General features: G+C 42.6%; 1 protein-coding gene across 4 annotated transcripts in view; it reads left to right on the forward strand.

Annotated features, from left to right (window-relative positions):
- Window positions 1-25019, forward strand: part of CCAR1 (cell division cycle and apoptosis regulator 1) — a 309834-nt gene that overhangs the window by 216398 nt on the left and 68417 nt on the right. For all 4 annotated transcript variants that reach the window (XM_033940771.1, XM_033940773.1, XM_033940772.1 and 1 more), the window contains one exon: window positions 4825-5073. In XM_033940771.1, the coding sequence (XP_033796662.1) occupies window positions 4825-5073 (249 nt within the window). The remainder of the gene's footprint in view (window positions 1-4824; window positions 5074-25019) is intronic.

Genomic DNA, 25019 nt, shown 5'->3' on the forward strand with positions numbered 1-25019 from the left:
AGAATTGATTAAAAATGCTTTAATTATTTTGAAATAATTCAAAATATGAGATAATGTTAAGAATGATTGATCAGTTTAAATGTAAATGGCCTTTTAAATGAAAAAAGTAAGAAGACTAAGATTAATATTAATGACCTTTTAAAGGAAAAGAAAAGTAGGAAGATTGAGATTATAAAAGCGCTTGTAATTTCAAATTTGGGGACTAGGTACTGTGTTTATTAAAATGTTCTATCTATGTATTGAATGCATCTTTATAAAGAAAGCTTTTCAAGCCGCGTTTGAATTTGTCTAATGATGATTCATTACGTAAATAGATTGGCAAATTATTCCACTGTTGGGGAGCTAGTACTGACAGTGTCTTATATTAATTTTAGGCCCCAAAAAGGCACTAGGTCTTATTTTCAGGGTATGCACATGATCATCTCTCCCTTTCTCTCCTTCACCCCAATTCTTCCTCTTTCCTTTCTCTCCCCCACATGTGCAGCATCTTTCCTCCCATCCGTCGTGCAGCAGGACCCTTACCCAGCTTCCCTTCCCTCCTTCCCATCCCTTGTGCAGTAGGACCCTTGCCCAGCTTCTATCCTACCCTCCCTCCCATCCCTTGTGCAGAAGGACCCTTGCCCAGCTTCTATTCTACCCTCCCTCCCATCCCTTGTGCAGCAGGATAATCCTTGAGGCAGCCACCTTCCTTCTCGAGGAAATCTATGGCAGAACCACTTTTGACAGTTGAGTCCTTCTCCTGTCTTTTTTCATCTCCAGCTTGTTTTTTTTTTGCCTGTGGATTCAGATCTCAGGTATCAGTATTCCACAGCAGCTTCACCCTCTTTCTCTACCATGAATTGTACTTTGAGGGGTTCCCGATCGCCTTTGACTCAACAGGATTCTCCTCTTCTGCTTCGATGTCCTTTACTCAATTTTTACGTGAAATGAGTAAAGATCTTAACATCACTTTGCAGTCTGATTCAACATACTCTAAAGAGTATTTGGAATAACTGGATATACCTCATCCTCCTACGGATTCATTAAAATTACCCATGAATGGCATTCTCACTCAAACTTTCAAAAGAAATCTTGCTACACCATATTCCGTTCCTGCTGTGCCAGCGAAGCTGGAATCTCGATATCAAATGGTTCACTGTACGGGATTTGAAAAGTCTCAACTATCCCATCAATCTCTTCTTGTTGGGTCTTCTTTGAAAACAATCAATCCGGCCAAGGTCTATGCCATAGTCCTGTAGAAGGATTTATGGTTCACTTAGCAGTATTATAAACACGTTACGTCTCTGTTAAGTTGTCTAGGGAAAACCATAACCTCTTATTCAAGTCCAAATATCATGGTCTAATTATACGACACAAAACCCAGGCTAATGAGAAATATCTTTATTATGAAAATAGAAAAATATAATTCACAAACCAGCTGCAGAATCTAAGTATTGTTCACAAAATATCTGATTACACAAATGAGACTCAGTACATAATTATCACAATCTAATGGTTAAACAATTGAGTAATTTTACTTGTTAAATACACACTAAACACTTCCTTATAATAATAATCCCTGATTAGCAAATGATTATATTATCACCAATGGAGCTTTTCAACCCTTAACCTTTATCACAAGTGATCCTTATCTAACCCCGCTGGTAAGAGTATAAATTCCGTAATCTCACCTTAAGATCAGCCTCTCAGACGAAATTAGGTGGAAGGAAAAACTTCTTGGCAGCTTTAGAAGACGTCAGGAATCCGGTTGTTAAAGGCACATGTAGAGAGACCTTTCTGCGGATAACAGACTTGGGAGTTGTTCTCCATACTATTCCTTCCTTCTGCAAATGGTGGTTTCTGATTTTCATGTCAACCAGGAAGTTCATTTACCTGCCTTTTGCTCCACAGGATCAGCAAAAAAGGATCAGATCTTGTACAGAGTCCTCCTCCACTGTTTGGAGAAAACTAATAATATTTGCCTTTCCGGTCATCTCTTTGTCCTGATGGCCCAGCCTTGCTGAGGTAGGCCAGCGTCTAAGGCTTCTATCGCCCATTGGATCTGTATGGCCATTTTGTTGACTTCCATCGCCCATGGCAAGCAGCCACCAGTTTCTCTCAAGGCCCACTCAACTAGAAGTGTTACTGCATCATGGGCGGAAGCTCAAGCAAGTTTTAAGTTTTAATTGTTTCTTGATATCCCGCAAATCACATTGTAACTAAGTGGCTTACAATAGAATTAGTATAATTTAACCAAAATGAATAAAAATAACATACAACACAAAAGGGTAATCTTCCATTTGAATGCCAATCACACTTGTATATACTGTATATTTCCCAGTAGTCTGACCTATTGTAATATGTTCTATTCTTAGGATTGCCTATATCAAGCATTAGGGCTTTGCAAATTGTTCAATATCTAGATTAGTGTCTGAATGTTAATAATTTCAGCACATCAATCCAGTTTTGAAAGCATTTCATTGGTTACCTATTGAGAAAAGCTACGGTGCAAACCAGATATGAAGATACAAAATGGTTCAAGATCAAAAAGGGTACAAGACAAGGATGCATCCTCTCTCCTTTTCAACCTCTATGCAGAAGTAATCATGAGGAAGCTGGACTTAGATGATTCGAGTGTTTGAGGTAAAAATAGGCGGAAGAGCCATCAGCAATCTGAGATACGCAGATGATACTAGCTTGCTGGCAGAGAGTGAGAAGGACCTCAAGAAGTTGATCCTGAAACTGAAAAATGAAAGCAAGAAGATGTGACTTTACCTGAACATCAAGAAGACCAAAATCATGATTACCACCAACAAGAAAGTCCACATAAAAATGAAGTGGTTAACAGCTTCGTTTTCCTTGGGTCCCTTATTGATCACAGTGGCAGTTCAACAACAGAGATCAAACGTCAATTAACACTGGGGTATGTATATCCATGGTGAGCTTGGACCAAATATGGAAGTGCAAGGACATCTCGGTCACCATCATAGACTTATCACTGTCATTGTGTTCCCAATTGCGACATATGGCTGCGAGACATGGACACTCATGAAAGCAGAGAGAAGAAAAATCGACGCCTTTGAACTATGGTGCTAGAGAAGACTTTTACAAATTCCATGGACAGCTAGGATCACCAACAAAGATGTTCTTGATCATATAAACCAAGAATTGTCCCTGGAAGGCAAGATTGCCAGAGAAAAACTGACCTATTTTGGACATGTGATGGGGGCGAATTCACTAGAATAGTCATTGGTAAAAGGAAGCAGGGGAGACCAAAGGCTTGTTAGCTGGATACCATCTAGAATGACACAAGAATGAGCATCAAACCATTGAAAGAAGCCGTGGAAAACAGGGAAGCATGATGAGAACTGGCCAGAATATCCAAGGGTCTGATACAACTGAATGGATAGTAGTAGTAGTAGTAGTAGTAGTTTGATACATAATGCATTAAAGCAGGAAGCTGATCACTGTCTGTCTACAGCTTTGAAAATAAACCATCCAAAGTGACACGTTGACTAACTATTCCAATTCTAAGGAAAATATATTTTGAGGAAACTAAGCAAAGAGCATTTTCAGTTGCAGGCTCTATAATTTGGAATCTGTTTCCTTTACATATTAGAGCAGTGGAAGACGCTGAAAGATTAAAAAAATTATTTAAAATACATCTGTTCATTAAAGCTTATGAATGGTAGAGGTACAGGAATGTACTTGTAATTGTTTGTAAATATTATGAGTACAACTGGGAGGTCATCAGAAACTTGGAATAGCAAACTTCTTGGCTGTCTTTCCTCTGTACATCCTGTAGAAAAACAAAATGAAATTGTGAGAATGAAAACAATACATTTATTTCACCTATGACTAATTCTTGCAACATATTTCATATATGATATATTTTCAAATAACATTGAAAATTTTTTAAATTTAAATATTTCTAAAAATTAAGCATTCTATGAAATTTTATAGCACAAAATTCCACCATCCTAATAAGAAACAAAATAGTCTTATTATCTTCCAGAGTTTTTTTGGCAGTGCTCACATGTGAAATGAGATGCTCAAGATTTGTCTTGATCCCCAGCAGGCATGCCGAAATATGCCTTGTAAGCATCACACATCTTAGCAAATACTTCTGTGGAGTACTTTTTCCCTCTTGTCTTGATAAATTGGCCACATACATAGTAAAATGCATCTGCTAGATGTTTGGACCTTAGTAAGTTTACTCTTACTCTTGGCCTCTTAAGTTTACTCAGCTTGGAATCAATCTGGAATGTTCTGCAAAAAAGGTAAATTTCAAAATAGTGTCCTGATCACAAAAGCAAAGTTAAGCGGAATGATGGTCATTTTCTATACTTTTGTGGCCTAGGCAATTAAGAAAGAATACTTATTAACCAAGAACAAAAAGAAATAAAATTTTGTTACATAGGGCTCCTTTTACAAAGGTGCTTTAGCATTTTTAGTGCATGCACCGGATTAGTGCACGCTATAGTGCGTGCTACCCGAAAAACCACCGCCTACTCAAGAGGAGGCGGTAGCAGCTAGCGTGCGCAGCATTTAAGTGCGCTATTCCGCACGTTAAGATCCTAACGCACCTTTGTTAAAAGAGCCCATAGTGTTATAATAGAAAATTATTGCCCATGATCAACAGGATGTTATGACTTGAGGTTGAAGCCTTTCCTCATTGGTACACTGAACATTAACTAAATAACTGCCACTGCCTGTGAGGATTATTTTTTTTTATTATTATTTTTGATTGTCTTATTTCAATTAAATACTATTTGCTGCTCAAAAGATGGCCTGTAAGCACATACTCACCTTTATTTTCCACTGCATGTATTTCTTCTCTTGCAGGTATCTCTCTTTGCTGAGCTTTTTAATGAAATGCTTCAGAGAGATTTTGGAGTCAAGATATATAGAGCACTAATAGCGCTTCCAGAAAAAGAGGACAAGAAAGAGAAAGAGAAAAAAATTAAAAAGGAAGAGAAAAAAGAAAAGAAAGAGGAAAAGGAAAAAGAAAAGGATGATGACGGTGACCCCAAACCCAAGAGGAGGAAGTCTGGCGAAGAAAGAGAGAAGAAGGATGAGAAAGAAGAGCGAAAGGTTTGAGAGACATATACACACTTCTATATCTGCTCTTCTCATATAGTCACCTACCCCTTTTGTGAATAATTATACACTGAAAATGGGACTGAAAATGGGAACCCACATTGTAGCTGTTTTGTAAGTAACATTGAGGAATTGCAATGGTTTGGTAATCTTGCTAGTAAAATGTTGACAGTCTCAGTGCATTATTTTCTGCTGTGAGCAGTGGATATTTCCATGCATCCACAATTAATTGTACCACTTAGCTCTCAAGTAAATTTTTCTACTTTTTTGGGTTAATGTGTCTCAATGTGTTTTTTCATCTTTCTCTTATGCAAAAAGTTAAGTTTTCAAAATTTTTCTAGCTTACTTTTATTTGTATATTTTGTCAGCAGAGACATACCTCCTTAGGCCATATTGTATTGAGGACATTTTTTCATTGATTTCTGTATTGTTAATTTTTTGTTGTTGCCAATATTAAAGGTGTCCAAAAACTTTAGTTTTCCTCTGACTATAAGCAGAAGGTATCCATAACTTATTATTAAAACATCAGCTACAAATGTCTGGGCAAGCCTCTTGATATAACCTGGTGACCCCCCACCTCCTCTTCCTCCTGATGTCATGTGGGCTCAGCTTTAAATCAAGGCCTTCCATAACAAGCAGATCACTCCAAAAAGAACTAACCAAAGGGAGTCACTCATTTGTGAGCTCCCTTGTTAGTGAAGGGAGGAACTGGGTTTAAATTGGGTTACTGGATTTTTGGATTATTGAAATAGGTTTGTAAAGTCTTAGTAATATCAATGTTTTTTAGTCACAGATAAAGTTTGTTTGCTTCATTTTGGAAGGTAATGGATAGGAATCTCAGTTTAGTGTGTGTGGGGGGGGAGAGGGTGGTAGAGCCACACTGAGCCAGAATCATACCCTAAGCAATGCACCTCCTGGTACTTCCACCCTGCCTATCTGTGTGGTCAAGAAGAAAGGAGAGAGAGCAATTTTGTTGCAGCTGCAGCACTCACACTGTGCTCAGGCTCTTCTTTTTTCACCTTTCCACATCAATTCCCTCTAACTTTCTTTCCCACCTCTTTGTTTTCCCCCTTCTCACCTCTTCTCTTATCTCTTCCATCTTTCGCCTAATCTCTCCCTAGCAGACACTTTTTCTCTCTCCTTTTACTTCCTCCTTTCTATCACTCTTCCTCCCTCCCTTCCTCAGCATACCACATAATGTTTGACAGTGGAGACAACAACAGAGTAACACAAAAGCCTGAAAATGTACATTCAGAAGCTTATCATACCATACCATACCAATACCAAGTCCATGAACTCAGACTGCACCAACCCTATCTATAAAAAGTCAGCATTGGAAGTATTTTAGAACTCCGTTATGTGTCTAGTGTAGAAAGTAAAACAAGATGGACTGTGACAACCTTTTAAATAGAATCTACATGTTAACAGTATCTCTCACTTTGGGTACAATATAAAGAAAAGACTGGCACTTAGTGAAGAATGAGATACTATAAATTAGAAATAAACGCGGGAGAACATAAGAATAGCCCCATTGGGTCAAACCAACAGACCATCAAGCCCAGTAGCCCGTTCTCACGGTGGCCAATCCAGGTCACTAGTACCTGGCCAAAACCCAAGGAGTAGCAACATTCTATGTTACCAATACAGGGCAAGCAGTGACTCCCTCATGTCTCTCTCAATAACAGACTATGGACTTTTCCTCCAGGAACTTGTCCAAACCTTTCTTAAAACCAGCTATGCTATCTGCTCTTACCACATCCTCTGGCAACGTGTTCCAGGAGAAGGCTGCCTGACCGCTGAGCTCCTCTTCAACCTACCGCTTTTAGCAATCATCTGCCCCATAGAAGCTCAAGTTTGCCCTTCTTAGGTAATCTATTAGCAGCCTGGAGACCGATGTCTTCATTGAGCAAAAAACAAAGGCCTGACTGAAGTACTTTGCATATCACTTGGCAAGTCCCATGGGAGCGACTTCCAGCTCTCTGGAGCTAGATGGGAGTGTGTCAGAATGATCCTCTGAAATGACGCTGGAGGGAAGGGGGACAGCCAAGACATGAGGCCAGCATCAAAATCAGAAATGTGGGACTGGATTTTAGACTTGGTGTACAATAGTGATAGTGCAGCGTGGATGGTTTGAGGAAAACAGTGAAGGAAATGAGGCAGCGCCTTGGAGAGTTCAAGGAGAGGGTCATCAACCACGAGGATGACCTTATGCAATACAGTCTCAGTGTGAGAAACTTGATGCTAAGTTAGGATGAGTTATTACTAGACTAGAAGACAGTGAAAATCGAGCTTACCATAATAATCTTCGAGCAAGGGGAATTCCAGAAAAGCAATTTGAAAGCAATGCTTCAGAGCTCATGTGGACCGTATTTGAAAAGGTTTTGTTAGCCGCCGACCCAGATAAGGACTTGCCCCAGATAGAATTACTAAATAAACTAGGGACATCCCTCTCCTTCAGAATCACAGAGCTTTGGAATAACCTTACTATCCCACTTCGGAATCTGGGCTCCCTCCAACTATTCCGAAAACATTTGAAAACTTGGCTATTCTCAAAAATGTAATACTTCCTCCCTCTGTGGTATTTCATCTTTATACTAAGTCCCTCTAAACCTTCTTTATACTAAGTTCCTGTAACCTTTACTTTGGAGTTCCTTCTTTATACCAGTTACTGTAAACCGTGCCGAGCTTTACGATTGTGGAGATGATGCGGTATACAAACTTAAGGTTTAGTTTAGTTTAGAATTTGAAAGAGTGCATGGAACAGTGGTTCCTAAAACACTGGACCGTCCCCAGAGATTTGGTGGCCTGTTTTCATCTGTACCCAGTTAAGGAGCAGATTCTTGCGGTAGCAAGAAAGATTGGACATATTCTCTGGGAAGGCCCCTAAGTAGACATATTCATGGATATGTCAGTGATAACATTGTGCATGTGATGGGACGTCCAAGAAATTACCAGATGTTTAACTACCAATGATATGAGATACAGATGACATTACCCCTTTGGACTACCTTTCTCACTACATAACCAAACTCACAAGGTCTGCACACCTTGAGAGGCGCAGCAGTTATTACAAGAGAAAAAACTATGGAAAGAATTGGAGGGGACTTAGAGGAGAACAGGTCAGTCCCTGCCTTGATGGAAATGGGGGGAGCAGCAAGGCCAACGGTTACAACGCATGTCAGATATCTCCAGGCAGACTTTCAAAACTTAGAAGTACTTGCTGAGACCTTCCAGAGAAGGATAATGGTGGATATTTCACTTAAAAATTTGAAGATTGTTACTAGGACCTACTGCACAGACTCAATTTGCCTTGAACAGATCCTACTTTGGAACAGTTAAGATAGCTATCAGGTTCATAGGGCTGCGTTATTGAGGGACAATTAAGTTGTTGAGAGTTGAGAACCTCAGTGTAATAATATCTGCAGCTTCCAGTGGCTCTTGGCAAGGTAGGTTGGAAGGGGGTTGGGGAGGGACCCTCTGGAGACCTATGGAAGAGTGGGAATTTTATGAGGTTAAGGAGGGAAAGTGAGTGAGAAGTAGGGGAAGTTGTAGGGAGGGTGGGAATGGGGTCAATAGGAGACTAATGCAGATTGGTATGCAGTAGGATGGGTGGATGATGGTATGTGAGTTGGGAGAATGAGTGAATGTTTGGTAAATCATCAAGGGGGAGGAGATCCTTGCCTATCAATAAGAAGTCATAGGTAGTAGTAATAACTTAATTTTGATTACATTGAATGTGTGAGGTTTAAATATACAGTACTCCCCAGATATTCACGGCGGTTCTATTCCAGGAACCCCCGCGAATTGTGAAAAACCATGAATACGGTTTTCCAATGGGGGAGACTGGAGAGGGCAGCCGGAGCGCCGGCAAGTGCAGGAAATCACTCGCTGTATGCTCCAACCGCCTCTTCCTGCACTAAGTTGGACCTTACCAATCAGGAGCTGCGTGTCAAAGCAGCTCTTGATTGGATAAGGCCCGACTTAGTGCAGGAAGAGGCAGTTGGAGCATACAGAGAGTGATTTCCTGCACTCGCCGGCGCTCCGGCTGCTCTCTCCTGCCTCTCCCGCTGCCCTCTCCTTGTTGGTGGTTCGCGGTCGGAAAATACCGCGAATGACCGGGACCGCGAACCGCCGACTGAACGACCGGGGGAACACTGTACATCGTAAACACCAGCTTCTGTTTAAAGAGGCAGAGTGATTACAGTTGAAACAATTTTTATTAACAATGCAACAATACAACAGAAAAAGTACAGTGATCCAACAATAATAAGTAACCACCCACCCATCCACAGCAACTATTCTGCAACTGCAGCCAAAAGAAGCAGAAGCAAGAGGGCTTCACTTCTGCTCCCAACAACCCCACTAGGACCACTTGGGAGACAGGTAGGCCCAGGAGTACCTCTATCTATACCTCAGCTGGGAAGAGGAGGTAGGACAGAGGGGGCTACTTGGGAGGCTGAGAGGGGGACAAGAGGGCTTTTAAACTCAAAAATAGTTTTTCCAGATCCCAGCTGAAATTCAGCCAGGGCCCACATAACTTTTCTTATGTGAACCCTATGGGTCCTGCATAAGCTCTGGCGGCCAGGGAAGTGTAAATTAGCCCAACTATTCAGTGCCAGTGTCTGGACATGGCGCAGCACTGAATATCATGAGCTAAGTTAGCCAGGAACAGTGAGCATTTTGAAAAAGCTGACCATTGCTGACTGAATATTGGATGGTTTATTTATTATGTTGTGGTATTTTGTGGATATTAAGTTCTATGTTTTGAACGCTGTTAGCTATTTTGGCCTCTTGAAAAAATGAATGGTTTATGGGGGAAAAAAAGACAAAGAGACAGTGCAAGTAATTTGTGTGAGTGTCCTTTTCATTTTTAGCTGGGTAATAGTCTTATCAGTTCCTTAGCCAGGGATATTTGACTTTAAAAGTATCATAAAAGTGTGGGGGGGAGGGTAGAATAACAGACTCAAGATCATCTGTCAAAGTTTAATTAAGAAGTGAAACTTATCAGCATCAACTGGTACAATTACAACAAATAAATTGCACCCAAAAACAATAATTCAAATATAAATGTATTGCCTTCTGTTTAGAATGTTATATGATTGTGCACTAATCTATCTGAACGACAAGACTTACCATGAAAGAAGTCATGAGACTAAGGAGAGACCTGAACCCCTTTACCTGTTTTACTACTTGGGATCTAGCTAGGTACTTGGGACCTGGGTTGGCCACATTTGGAAACTAGGCTTGATGGACCTTTGGTCTGTCCAAGTATGGCAATTCTTATGTTCTTACTCTCTAATTAAGAGAGCGAAGAGACAAAAACCTTTCAAGCAGCAAGACTGGATGCAGATGATGTCATAATATTAAGAACAGTACCAAACTACTAACTCTTCCAAAAGGAAATAATATGCCAAGCTATATTAAGCCAATGACTACCGTGTACTAGATTGAAAGTGTAATTCTCTGAAAATGGCCAGATATTTAATTATTTATTCATTCATTCAATTTTCTATACTGTTCTCCCAGGGGAGCTCAGAATGGTTTACATGAATTTATTCAGCTACTTAAGCATTTTCCCTATCTGTCCCGGTGGGCTGACAGGCTATCTAATGTACCTGGGTCAATGGGGGGATTAAGTGACTTGCCCAGGGTCACAAGGTGCAACGTGGGTTTGAACCCACAATCTCAGGGTGCTGAGGCTGAAAACTCTAACCACTGTGTCACACTTTACCCTAGGAAGATTTGTAATTGTAATCTGCCTAGAATTGAAAGGTTAAGGCTGAATAGAAGTCAATAAATGTAATGTAATATAAAGCATAACATAAAATAAAAATGTAAATATCCACCTGCAAATCCCCAGCAAAAACATTAACTTAAAAAGGAAATTTTTCACAATACTTTCACTTAATCATATCCAAATAACAACTTACACCATTACCTATAAAGGAAAGCCTGGACAAAAAAAATAAGCCTTCAATGTTTTCTTAAATAAGGAAGAGTATCAGAAATGTACCCTTTACATACATGAAAAAAAGGTCACAGGATATGGCAAGAATACCAAGGATCTTGTGGTGGCATCTTGTTGTCTAGATCCTTCAATATATTTTCAAAATAACAGCATAAATATTGGTCATTACCTGTGTAGGAGGCACAGCATGTGCCTTCAGTCTTTCAATGGCACATGTATAATGTTTCAAGGACATTATTTTATGCTTTTTTAAAAAACATTTTTATTGTGATTGTGCCAATTTGAAGCTAAGAAGTCCAGCTTTTTAGAGATTTTGGAATTATGCCATTTCAAAGAAGGGCTACTTATCTAACAAGCAGCAGATACTCTTAGACATAGGCTGAGCTACAGTTATGAATGATTCCCGAGTCAAAATGTAATGAACAGTATCTCTTTTGGAGGGCAAATTCCTGAGCTAGATCTGTTCGTAATAGCTTAGAACAGGCAGATGCTACCATTCTGATTTCCTTCTGAAACAGAAAATAAATTAGCTTTGGATGCCTTCATTCTTCATTGGAGAAATAATTTCATGTGTGTATTTTCTGATACGTCTTTTGTAGCAAATCTTAATAAATTTCAGATGATTCCAGGGAACCATGTTTCTCAGTTTCCCATCTTCCAGAATTTATTTTCTTTATATTTTTCATGTTCGGGTATTTTGACTGGGTTCCCCAGTCTTGGTTTGGCCGCCTGGCCTCGCGGGTCCGCGGTCGTCTCTTCTCTTATGTCTCGGTCTCGTTCCGGATTTAAAAACTGCACTCGGTGTAATCGGGTTATCTCTATCACCGATCCTTATCGCTGGTATGTAGAGTGCCTGGGTTCTCCTTTCTGTTGCAACTCAGTTCCAGGGAGCCTCTTCTTCTGCCTGTTTTTCCTTCTCTGCTTACGCAGAGTCAAGGTTCTTTACTTCATCTCAACCTTCAGTCTCTGCACTTGACGGCTTGGTTCCTCGAGACTTAATGCCCACATTCATGTTCTCACAGCCTGTGCTGGACATCCTGGAGGCGTCTCGGAAGGAGTCCACTCACCAATGTTACCATCAGAAGTGGACCCGCGTTTCTTCCTGGTGTGCTTCTCGACAGCAGGAGCCGCTGTCTGCCTCTTTATCTGCTGTCCTGGACTATCTGTTGCATTTGTCTGGCGCTGGTCTCAAGTCCTCTTTGGTTCGTGTCCATCTTAGTGCCATTGCTGCTTTTCATCAGCCGCTTGACGGGAAGCCTATCTCTGTTCATCCTGTAGTTTCCCGCTTCATGAAAGGCCTTTTCCACGTTCATCCGCCCCTTAAAAACCTCCTCCTGTGGTTTGGGATCTTAACGTGGTCCTTGCTTTTTTGATGAAACCCCTGTTCGAGCCGCTAGCGCGGGCTCACTTGAAGTATCTTACTTGGAAGGTTGTGTTTCTTATTGCTTTCACTTCTGCCCGATGGGTCAGTGAGCTTCAATCCTTGGTAGCGGTTCATAGACAACGGCGTGAAAGACAAAAGCGCGCGCCGACAATTGAGCGCAGCACGCACCGCTCTAAATTACAGTTTTTAGGGGCTCCAACGGGGGTTTTTGTTGGGGAACACCCCAGTTTACTTAATAGACATTGCGCCGGCGTTATGGGGGGTTTGGAGGGTTGTAACCCTCCACATTTTACTGTAAACTGAACTTTTTCCCTAAAAACAGGGAAAAAGTGAAGTTTTCAGTAAAATGTGGGGGGTTACAACCCCCCACAACGCGGCGCGATGTCTATTAAGTTCCCCCCCACGCCCTCCCATCGGAGCGCTAAAAACAGTAATTTAGAGCGGCGCGGCAGCGCACGCTGCGCTCAATTGTCTGGGCGCGCCTTTGTCCCGGCGCGCTTTTGACCTGACACCCTTGGTAGCGGACCCGCCTTTCACTGTCTTTCATTATGATAAGTTGGTTCTCCATATCCATCCTAAGTTCTTGCCTAAGGTTGTTTCTGAGTTTCACATCAACCAATCCATTGTTCTTCCTGTGTTTTTTCCGAAGCCCCATTCTCACCCTGGAGAAGTGGCTCTGCATTCTCTTGACTGTAAGCGTGCGCTGGCCTTCTATTTGAAGCGCACCGCGCCCCATCGTTCTGCTCCCCAGCTCTTTGTCTCCTTTGATCCTAATCGCTTGGGTTGTTTTGTTTCTAAGCGGACCATTTCTAACTGGTTAGCCACTTGTATTTCTTTCTGTTATGCTCAGGCTGATCTCTCTCTGCCGGGTCAAGTCACAGGCCATAAGGTCCGAGCGATGGCGGCATCTGTTGCTTTCCTCAGCTCTACTCCACTTGAGGAAATCTGTAAAGCTGCCACTTGGTCCTCGGTTCATACACTTACCTCGCACTACTGTCTGGATTCTTTCTCCAGGCGTGATGGCAATTTCGGCCAATCCGTTCTGCAAAATCTGTTCTCCTAAATTGCTAACTCTCCCTCCATCCCATTCTGGTTAGCTTGGAGGTCTCCCACATGTTGAGAATATGCTGCCTGCTTGTCCTGGGATAAAGTACAGTTACATACCGTAACAGGTGTTATCCAGGGACAGCAAGCAGATATTCTCGCAACCCACCCACCTCCCCGTGGTTGGCTTCTTTGCTAGCTATCTGAACTGAGCTGAGGAGACGCATGCCCTAGGTCGGGCGGGATGGGCACACACGCATGTGCGGGCCAATCGCAAGCTTGAAGGTCTTCAAGTAAGTCTGCTTGCGAAAACGTCCACTAGGGGGCTCCATAGATGATGTCACCCACATGTTGAGAATATCTGCCTGTTGTCCCTGGTTAACACCTGTTACAGTAAGTAACTGTGCTGTCAGGGAGCTTCATTTGATCACAGAAGGATGGTGCTATGCATACATAATGCATACAAATTTAAGGTCATAGTAACTTCTTCCTAAATCAGTCAGTAGGTTTTCAGTATTAATCTTGAGATTACAGGCCAATAAAGGTGAAAAGACTGTACTCATTTTGGATTTCAAGACAGATGTAGTCATCTACCTGAAGTAAACTTAAGACCTTTGAAAATCCACCCACCTTTTTATTCTTGATCCAACAAGCTTGATCAACAAGCTTTGAGGTCTCATGATGCACATAAGTCAGGGGTAGGCAATTCCGGTCCTCAAGAGCCGGAGCCAGGTCAGGTTTTCAGGATATCCACAATGAATATGTATGAGATGGATTTGCATGCACTGCCTCCTTGAGATGCAAATCTATCTCATGCATATTTATTGTGGATATCCTGAAAACCTAATCTGGCTCCAGCTCTCGAGGACCAGAATTGCCTACCCCTGACATAGGCTAATACTCCCTAACCCTAAGCAGACTCACTATGAGTTGACCTGACATTCTGCTTTCTTTTCCATGGCCCCGAAGATGTAGAATATCCCTTCATCTACACATCTTGATTCTTATAAACAATTCATAATATTGTTGAAAAACCATTTGCTTGACTTTGACCAGGGGCGGCACTATAATGAAGCCAACTGAGGCGGTGGCCTCAGGCAGCACTCTTGAAGGAGTAGCATCTTCCTGCTGGCCAGCCTACCTGCTGTTCTCCTTCCTGGCATTCTAATCTTAATCTTTTCAGCCTCTCCCCCCAATTGCCATATTTTTCCTCCCCACAACCCCCCCCCCCCACACACACACATCTAGCTTTAGATTTGCCGGCGGTGGCAGTGATTAACAGAGTGGCCTAGCGCTTCTCTCCACTGCAGCCCACCCCAGCAGAAACAGGAAGTTGGCAGGGTGGGTCGCAGTGGAGAGAAACGCTGGGGTCAACAGAGCCGCTCTGTGAATCACTGCCACCACCGCCAAATCTAAAGGCAGATGGGGGGGGATAGAAAAAAATGCCAATCAGGGGGGGAGAGTGACAAGATTAGATGCCGGCAAGGGGAGAGGCAAAGAGATCCAACCAGCAGGTAGGCTGGTCAGCAGCAAGATGCCACTCCCTCACCAGTGCCTGATATTGAATTCAGGAGCAGTGATGTACCAAGGAGAGAGCGATATGTCCCATAAGGGGTTGCTCCGAGGGCCAGTGTGTGAACTTCTTTTGGCAGTGCCAGTGGCAGCGTTAGCAATTTGCTGCTCAGCTGACGTCAGGCCTTCCTTTCAGCTGGGTCCCGCCTGGCAGAGAGTTAGGCCTGACGTCAGCAAAAGCTGTGAGTTGTGAAGGCTACGCTGCTGACGGAGGTGGGGGTGACAAGGATAGGGGAGGGGTAGAGGGAGGGAAGGAAAAGAAAGACCAAGAAAGGGAGATGCCAGACAATAGGGAAGGGAGGGAGGAAAAGAAAGAAAGAAAAATTTAAGATACCAGACCATGGAGGGGGAGGGAGAGATGCCAGAGCATGGGATGAAGTAAGGGAACAAAAGGAGATAGAGAAGGCAGACCATGGGCTGGAATGGGAAGGAAAGGAGAAAAGTGATGCCAGAGCATAAGGGAGAGATGGAGACAGAAAAATGGAGAGGGGTGAAGCTGAAATGAATAAATGGTATATAAATAAATGTACAAAGGAGAGAAGGAGCACAGGATAGACAGTTTATTGAAGGAGCATAGAAGGGAAAATGCCATATGGAAGAGAGAGAGGGTGGTTAATGGATGGAGACAGAGAGAGAGAGGGCCGATAGATGGAAGGGGCAGAGAGAGGACAGATGTTGTATGAAAAGAAAGCAAAAAAAAGATGATTAAAGCAGAAACAACAAAAGGTAGGAAAAATATTTTTTGTTGTTGTTGTTGCTTTAGAACATGGGTGTCAAACTCAATCACACTAAGGGGCCAAAATCCAAAACACAGGGTAAGTCGCGGGCTAGACCCTGCCCAATCTACGCCCCAGACCCCGCCCACATACTAATTATAACACAGTTTTTTCCATTCATTTTCCATATATACACACACACAATATAATATTATTAACACATAATGGTTAACTACAAAATTAAACTACACAAAGCACATTGTTTGCTTCTCAACATTCATTCCTACCAGAACACAGATAACCCCTATGCAAATACGGGTCAAAAACTAAAAGTACTAATATATAAAAAAAGAAACCCTAAGATTCAAGACTCTGCATGCAGTACAACCCCAGAGAAAAATAAACAAATGTATTTCTTCCTGAGCAATGCAAAAGATAGCAGATTCAAATTCTCAAACTTGACACAATTCAAACACTAAATTGAAAATAAAATAATTCCCCCTACCTTTGTCATCTCCCTCCCTCACCACTGCAGCTGTGCAGAATATTACTGGAGACAGGAGAGGTACTAATGCTCCCTCACCCCTATACACATTGAACTGGAACAGACCAGTAGGGAGGTGGAGCTAGAAAAGGAAGTCAGGAGGGGAGGTGGAAATCAAGAGGGCAAGCCTATGGTGCCAATCACACCGGTGGTGTAAATTACTAGCCGGCAATAGGGTGCGTCGCTGGGGCCAGCCAAAACTGAAATGAAGGCGACATCTTGAAGCCCTGTTTACTTCCCCCTAACACTGGCCCTGAACCGCGAGCTGCATAAAACAGCCAGGTGGGCTGGATTCGGCCCACATGCCTTGTATTTGACACATGTGCTTTAGAATAAAGTAGTATTGTAGCTGTATTGATAAAAGTTTATAAACAGGAAATAGAAATAGGGCGATCTTTTTATTGGAATAAACCCCCTTTCTCAGGTCAGAATATGATATCTTAACACATATGTGTCGGAAATGGGGGGTGAGAACCATGGCCTCCCCCCAAAATTGGAGGTAGGACCTCTTTTGTGGCTCAAAGCCTCCCACCAGGTTCTAAGTCCCCCCTCCCTCACCTCAAAAACTGCAAGGAGGGTGCTGGCGCGGCACTGTTTCTCCAGCACTACCAGGGTCATTCTCTGCACAGTTCTTCTGCTGTGGTTCACCCCCACTGTGAAGCAATTTCCTGATGCCGGTTGGGTAGACCGCAGCAAAGGAACTGTGCAGAGGAGTCTGTGGGTAGAGCCAGAGAATCGCTCCCATGCCAACAATCTCCTTGTACTTTTCGAGGGGAAGGGGGGGCTTTGGAATCGGGTGGAGAGGTCATTTGGTAGAACATGGGAGTATGGAGGGAGAGAGTAAGAAGGGAGAGATGCTGAATGGGAGAGGCAGAAAGAAGAGGAACGGGGACACATGGATGGAAAGGAGGGGAAGGAGATTGTGGCATATGGATGGAGGGAAGGGATGGTGCACATGGATGGAGGGATGAGGAAGTGAAGAGAGGGAAGGGATGGTGCACAGGGATGGAGGATGGAGAAGAGAGGAAAGAGATGGTGTTCATGGATGGAGGGGAGAGAAGGAGGAAGGAAGAGAAGGTGCATGTGGATGGAGGGATAGGGAAGAGAAGAGAGGGAAGAGATGGTGCACATGGATGGAGGGATGGGGAAGAGAAGAGAGGGAAGAGATAGTGCACATGGATGGAGAGGAAGGGATGGAAAGGTAGATAGATAAAAGATGGAGGCAGAAAAATGGAAGAAAACTGAATATGAAAATCAGTGCCAAAGATGGATGTAGTACAAAAGGTGAAAAAGGCGACGAAAGAAACAACAAATACATAAGGAGGCCTTGGAAACAATTAAGAGCACATAAGGGACAAGATGATTAGAAAAAAAAATTTAGTTAACACACTACACTAAAATTCCCTAATGGGAAATATTTAAACAAAATCGTATTAGTCAAACAATTCCCATGTATATGAAAAAGTGTATTATATTTCTAATACTTCAAGCTATATGAAGGAACAGGCCTCAGTACTGGAGCCTACGCACAGTCGTATTCACAGACTGAACTTATCGGCGTAGTTGCTCTGCTCCTTTACTCCAATCATTGGCCATGTTCCTAGTTTAAATCATTTATTATAACGTGTTTTATTAAATAATGAATATTCTAAAACTCATACCGTTAACTATTTGTCTTATTATACGTTTATCAACATACTCTATCGGTTTGTTCCTTTCATCTACACTATCTCATATAAGTGAGACATAGCTGAAGAGTTTTTATCATTTCTTGATTTCAGTCAACAACAACCATTCTTCAAGTTTCTTATCTCATTAAGCTGTTGCTAGAAAGTTGTTATAGAAAGATTACTTAGCTTTGGACAGTGCTTATGTATCATAGAAGTACCAACGTGGCCAGCGTTTCGTGGAACTCAGTTCATGTCCACTGCTTCAGGGCCAATTTATATCAGTACCAAGCCATTTATTGTATCAAACTGACAGGAGAGACTGATATAATACACTTTTTCATATACATGGGAATTGTTTGACTAATACGATTTTGTAGAAAAAAAAATTGCCAGATAACAAAGGTAAGAAAAATGTTTTTATTTTCAATAGAGAAATTAGGTTCAGATCACTACCAAATCGGGTGATGACCAGAGCTTTGGAATGAATTATGGTCGTGACCAGAGGTACCACTGTATGTGGTTACCATTATGTATTAATAAGATTATATTGTGTGTATATGAAGAATGAATGGAAGAAATGGCATTACAATTAGTACTATTATTATGGGGTAGGGTTTGGGACGGAGCTTAGGCAGGGCTTGGGTGTGGCCTAGGGTGGAGCTTTTAGCCTCCCCCCCCACAAATGTACTGACCTGAAGAAGGATGGAGGGGTTTGGCCTCTAAAAGCTGATTGGAAAATGGATTAGTCCAATAAAATGGTATTTTCTTATTTCCTATTTGTTTTATTTCTGTTTGTTAATTTGTAAAGTAGTGATTGCTATTTCTTAGTTGTGGATGTCTTGCCTATTATCCTGCGAATTTCAAGAGGTCACTAAGGGCTCCTTTTACTAAGGTGCGCTAGCAGTTTTAGCGCGCGCTACAATGCCGCACACACTAGATGCTAACGCCTCCATAGAGCTTGCATTAGCATTTTCCGTTTAGCGCAGGGTTTGCGCGCGTTAATCTTCAGCGCGCACTAAAAACACTAGCGCACCTTAGTAAAAGGAGCCCTAAGCATCAGATATCTTTGGCTCTATCCTTTTGGCTTGTCGTTTGCCTGTGCCAATAAAACTCATCAGGTATCTATGGTGGCTGATGCCAAGGTGTTGTTGAAGGAGGCCAGCTTCTGGCAGGACGACTTGCAGGGCCAGCAGGTGGCAGCCTTGTCGCACCCCTCAGCAGGGCAGAGATGGCACCTTGTTACCCAAAAGCAGAGATTGCAGCGGCAAGTGGAGGCTGGGCAGCCTGTGACAACTTGTGGGACCTTGATGTTATATGTGTGAAGAAAGTTTCTTATCTATTGGGATTTTCCCAGCCTGTGAAGTATCTGATATTTGGCTTATGGGCTGTGTGGGGAGTTTCTCAGCTAGCTTTATAGCACTGTATGGTTTGTTGTTCGGGATGAGTAAGTAATGCAATGGTGGTGGTGGGGGGGTGCTTTTACTGTATGGTTTGTTGTTCAGGATGAGTAAGTAATGCAATGGTGGTGGGGGGGGTGCTTTTTGGGTTGTCACCCAAGTTGGGGCTGGATTTTATCTGACTGTAGGGTTTTTTCGGGTGGGGTGGTGATTTGAAATTGGGAAGGATGTGGGGATGTGTGCAGGGGGCTGTTTGCTTGGGGTCTGAATGGTGGAAGGTTGTGTGCAGTGTTTGGGAAAGTGGGGAGGATTACATGGTCTGGTCTGTTACTAAAGCTGATATGTGGTTGATTCATGGCTGATCAAGTCTGCATGTCCCTGAATGTTAGGGGCCTCAACTCTCCGTGTAAATGGCAATTGTATTTTCAGGAGGCTGGGAGAGTGAAGATGGCCGTAGGTTTTGTACAGGAGACCCACCTGCTCCCGGCCCATGAAAAATATTTTTCCCGTGCCTGATATCGTGAAATTTATTTTGCTTCTAACAAATTGAAATCCAAAACAAATGGTGTGGCTATAGTATTTGCTAATACTATGTCTGTAAAGGTGCAGGATGTGGTCACGGACAAGGAAGGGAGGTTTTTGCTTTTGAAAGTGCATATGGGGAGGTCAATTGTACACTTTGTTGAATATTTATGCCCCCAATGTGGACTAGGGTGCCTTCTACAGTAGAGTGGGAGCTGTTTTGACATAGCATGCTGAAGGGGACTTTAACCTCACTTTAAATGTGGCCTTGGACAACTCCAGAAAGGGAGTGAGATAATAAAACTGAGCGGCAGCAATTACATCTATTTGTGAAGTCCTGTGGCCTCATTGACCTTTAGAGGCATCAACACCCGGAAGGTTGATTATACTTATTATTCGGAGGTGCATTCTTCATATTTTAGAATTGACCTCTGGTTGGTAGGGAAGGATTTGATGGGAGCAGTTCGTTCCTCTGCAATAGAAACCAGGGTGTGGTCTGATCATTCTCCAATTTGCTTCAGTCTTGTGATTCAGCCAGTTGTATCAGGTAGGAGATATTGGCGACTGGACGATAGTCTCTTATTAGATCTGGTTAATGTGCAACAATTAGGTAAAGATTTGGGGAAGTACCTTCAGTTTAATAATATTGGGGATACCTCTCCTGAGACTCTTTGGGAGTGTTTGAAAGTGGTTTTGAAGGGCAAAATTATTGGCTTGGGGGTGCATGCTTAAGGTTAGGGTGCTTAGAGACCAAATTTATGCCTTAGAGTGGGATCGCAAAGGTGGGAGGTTACCTCCTGAGAAAGAAGTCCAGTTACAGCTTAAGCTTGACCTTCAAACCTTGGATTTGGAGGCAATTAGTCTTAAGCTTCAAAGTCTCAGGCAGGAATACTTTGAAATGAATAATAGGGTGGGCAGATTTTTGGCCCACAAGCTAAAACAATGACAGCTGCGTAATATAATCACGCGCGTGCAGGACCCTGGTGGGGAGGATTGTACTACTCCAGAATGTATTCAGCAGGCTTTTACTAGCTACTGTCATCATTTATATCAACCTGATCATACACTGATAACAGAGGATATTCACTCCTGTTTGTACCCCATTTCCAATACTATTATCAAGCAGTGCAATTACGATATTTAATTAATTGGAAATTGGATAGAGGAAAATCTTGGGTACGCATGGAGGAGGAGATTTTGGGTAAAGCTCCGTTGTAGGTGATGCCTTGGCTACAGTCCTCTCTGCTTCAAGATATTGCTATGACTGCCAGTCCCATTCTGAGGCATACACTTGAATTGTGGGTTAGGGTGTGCAATTGATGTTTTGTCCCAGGAGAGCTTGATTCAGCTTTTCGATTATGGGGTAGGAAGGGTCTTAGGATGCTGGGACAGTTACTAGAGGATGGGCAAATTAGCCCCTTTGAGATGTTGATGGAGGAATATGGCCTCTTGCCCAGGGACCTGTTTCACTATAGACAACTTATAAGCTTTCTTAGGAAAGAGGCTCTGAGGGATTTGACCTCACCTGAACTGTTATCGTTAGGGAGGGCTTTGACGAGGGGTAGTGGAAGGGGTAGTATTACTGGACTCTATAATGCACAATTGTAGCATCTTCACTCCCCCTTGCAGTATAGGAGACACTGGGAGGAGTTAGTGGGTAAATGTTATTCTGATAAAGAATTGGCTAAAATATTTCATTCCCTGTTTCATGTCTCAATTGCAAGTAATATGATTGAAAATGGCTATAAGAAGTACTTTTGTTGGTATTATACCCCCGTGAGATTGAGGGCTATATATGGGCATGGATCTGATGAATGTTGGAGAGAGGCTGTGGGGAGGTGGGCACATTTGAACACATTTGGTGACATTGTATTAAGGCTCAGACTTATTGGGATAGTGTGATCTGTTTCCTGGAGACAGTGTTAGACACTCTGGTGCCAAAGACAATGGAGTGTTGTTTACCAAATGTGGGCCTGGATACACTGCCTTCCAGACAGAAGAAATAGATCCACCTAGTTCTTACAGCTGGCAGACTTGTTTTGGCCTCTGCCAAATCTTCTAGCCAGATCTTCTAGCGTTTCGAGTGTTGCTAGCAAAAGTGAACTACAGTATATTCAAAAAATGTCTAAACTGACTGCTCTCCGAAGGAATCAGCTACTTAGTTATTGTACTGTCTGGGGTGCCTATGATATTTGGTACAGCACTCAGGCAGACACTGCTTCTGAAGTTTGATCTCGACCCTATTGTTTAGTAATCTTTGACTGGGCTGCACACATCCTCTCATTTGGAGGGGTTGGGGGAGGTTTTTTTTTTTTTTAAAGAGTTTGTACAAGATATTGTTACCTTTAGCTTGTGCCAAAGAACACAAGTGCATCATGGTTTATTGTAATTTTCTTTGCTAGATTATTTGTTGTTGTTGTTGATGTATGCAATTGTATTGGTTGTTGAACAGCTAAATAAAAGTTTTCATTTAAAAAAAAAAAGATCTTTAAATCTGTCTCATACGTCTTATGACGAAGACCACTCACCATTTTAGTAGCATTCCTCTGGAACAACTCTATCCTTTTTATATCTTTTTGAAGGTGTGGTTCTGTAAGCAGCTCTAACAGGAAGAAAGGAGAGTAGCAGGATAAGGAGCAGAGGGGGACAGCAGGAGAAGCAGTAAAAATGCTAGAGCAAGCTTGGTCCCTTTTTAAGGATACAGTCACCGAGGCACAAAATCTATATATACTGCGTATCAACAAGGGATCAAAGAAGAAAAAGAAGCGATCAGAGACAAAAAAAACTTTGTTTAAGGAATGGAAAAGGTCAAAAACTGAAGAAAACTGGAATAAACACAAACAACATCAACGTAGGTGCCATAAGGTGGTAAAAGGGGCCAAAAGAGACTATGAGGAAAAAATAGCCAAGGAGGTGAAAAACTTCAAGCCATTCTTTCGATATATTAAGGGGAAACGACCTGCAAGGGAAGCGGTGGAACCGTTGGATGACCAAGGAATAAAGGGAGCGCTAAAGGAGGACAAAGCAATCGCCGACAGACTGAACACATTTTTTTGCATCTGTATTTACCGAAGAGAATATATACACAGCATACCATAACCCATCAGGCTATATGCTGGAAGCGAAAATGGGAAACTGACAGGGTTGGTCATGAAGAGGTATGCAGGCAGATTGATGGGCTTAAGAGTGATAAATCCCTAGGACCGGATGGTATCCATCCGAGGGTCATCAAGGAACTGAAAGGGACCATAGCTGAACTGCTATGTTACACTGATCTTCAAAAAAGGTTCGAGGGGAGACCCGGGAAACTATAGACCGGCAAGTCTTACATCGGTACCGGGAAAGATAATAGAGGCGCTGATAAAGGACCGCATCATTGATCATCTTGACGGACATGGTCTGATGAGGACCAGCCAGCATGGTTTCAGCAAAGGCAGATCTTGTTTGACAAACTTGCTGCACTTCTTCGAGGGAGTAAACAAGCAGATAGACAAGGGCGACCCGGTCGACATTGTATAGCTGAACGACTACTTTGGAAAATTGCGAGCCATAGAATTGAGGGTGAAATACTCACATGGATTTAAAACTGGCTGGAGCATAGGAAACAGAGAGTGGGGGTAAATGGACAATACTTGAACTGGAAGAGCATCACTAGTGGGGTGCCGCAGGGCTCGGTGTTTGGACCCGTGCTCTTCAACATCTTTATAAACGATCTGGACATAGGCACGACGAGTGAGGTGATTAAATTTGCAGACGATACGAAATTATTCAGAGTAGTGAAGATGCAGGGAGATTGCGAAGATCTGCAACGTGACATAATCAGGCTCGAAATTGGTCATCAACATGGCAAATGAGGTTCAACGTGGATAAGTGTAAAGTGATGCATGTCGGTAATAAAAATCTCAAGTATGAATACAGGATGTCCGGGGCGGTACTTGGAGAGACCTCCCAGGAAAGAAACTTGGGAGTTATGTTCGATAAGTCGATGAAGCCGTCCACGCAATGCTCAGTGGCGGCAAAAAGGGCGAATAGAATGCTAGGAATGATAAAGAAGGGGATCACGAACAGATCGGAGAAGGTTATCATGCCGCTGTACCAGGTGTACCCTCACCTGGAGTACTACATCAAGCACTGGTCACCGTACCTGAAGAAGGACATGGTACTACTCAAAAGGGTCCAAAGAAGAGCAACTAAGATGGTTAAGGGGCTGGAGGAGTTGCTGTACAGCGAAAAATTAGAGAAACTGGGCCTCTTCTCCCTTGAGCAGAGGAGATTGAGAGGGGACATGATCGAAATATTCAAGGTACTGAAGGGAATACTTAGTAGGTAAGGACAGGTTGTTCACCCTCTCCAAGGTAGGGAGAACTAGAGGGCACTCTCTAAAATTGAAAGGGGATAGATTCTGTACAAACATAAAGAAGTTCTTCTTCACCCAGAGAGTGGTAGAAAACTGGAACACTCTTCCGGAGGCTGTTATAGGGGAAAACACCCTCCAGGGATTCAAGACAAAGTTAGACAAGTTCCTGCTGAACCGGAACGTATGCAGGTAGGGTTAGTCTCAGTTATGGCGCTGGTCTTTGACCAGAGGGCCACCACGTGAGCGGACTGCTGGGCACGATGGACCACTGGTCTGATCCAGCAGCAGCAATTCTTATGTTCTTAATTGTACACAATATTCTAAATTGATGAGACCTTATTTAGAATATTGTGTACAATTAAGAACATAAGTCTTAAACAGGAACATCAATACCTCTTTTTTCCTACTGGCCATACCTCTCCCTATGCAACCTAGCATCCTTCTAGTTTTCACCATCACCTTTTCAACCTGTTTGGCCACCTTAAGATCATTACATACAATCACACCCAAGCCCCGCTCTTCTATCATGCACATAAGCTCTTCACTCCCTAATCTGTACTGTCCCCCCTCAGGTTTATGTTAAAAGAACAGGCCCAAGAACAGAACCTGAGGCACACCACTAGTAACATCCCTTTCCTCAGAGAGATCTCCATTGATCACTACCCTCTGTCGCCTTCCACTCAACCAGTTACTGACCCAGCTTGTCACTTTCAGACTCATTCCGAGGGCACTCAGTTTATTTATCAGTTATCTATGTGCATCACTG

The sequence above is a fragment of the Geotrypetes seraphini genome, chromosome 4, assembly GCF_902459505.1.
Source record: "Geotrypetes seraphini chromosome 4, aGeoSer1.1, whole genome shotgun sequence".
NCBI classification, from domain to species: domain Eukaryota; kingdom Metazoa; phylum Chordata; class Amphibia; order Gymnophiona; family Dermophiidae; genus Geotrypetes; species Geotrypetes seraphini.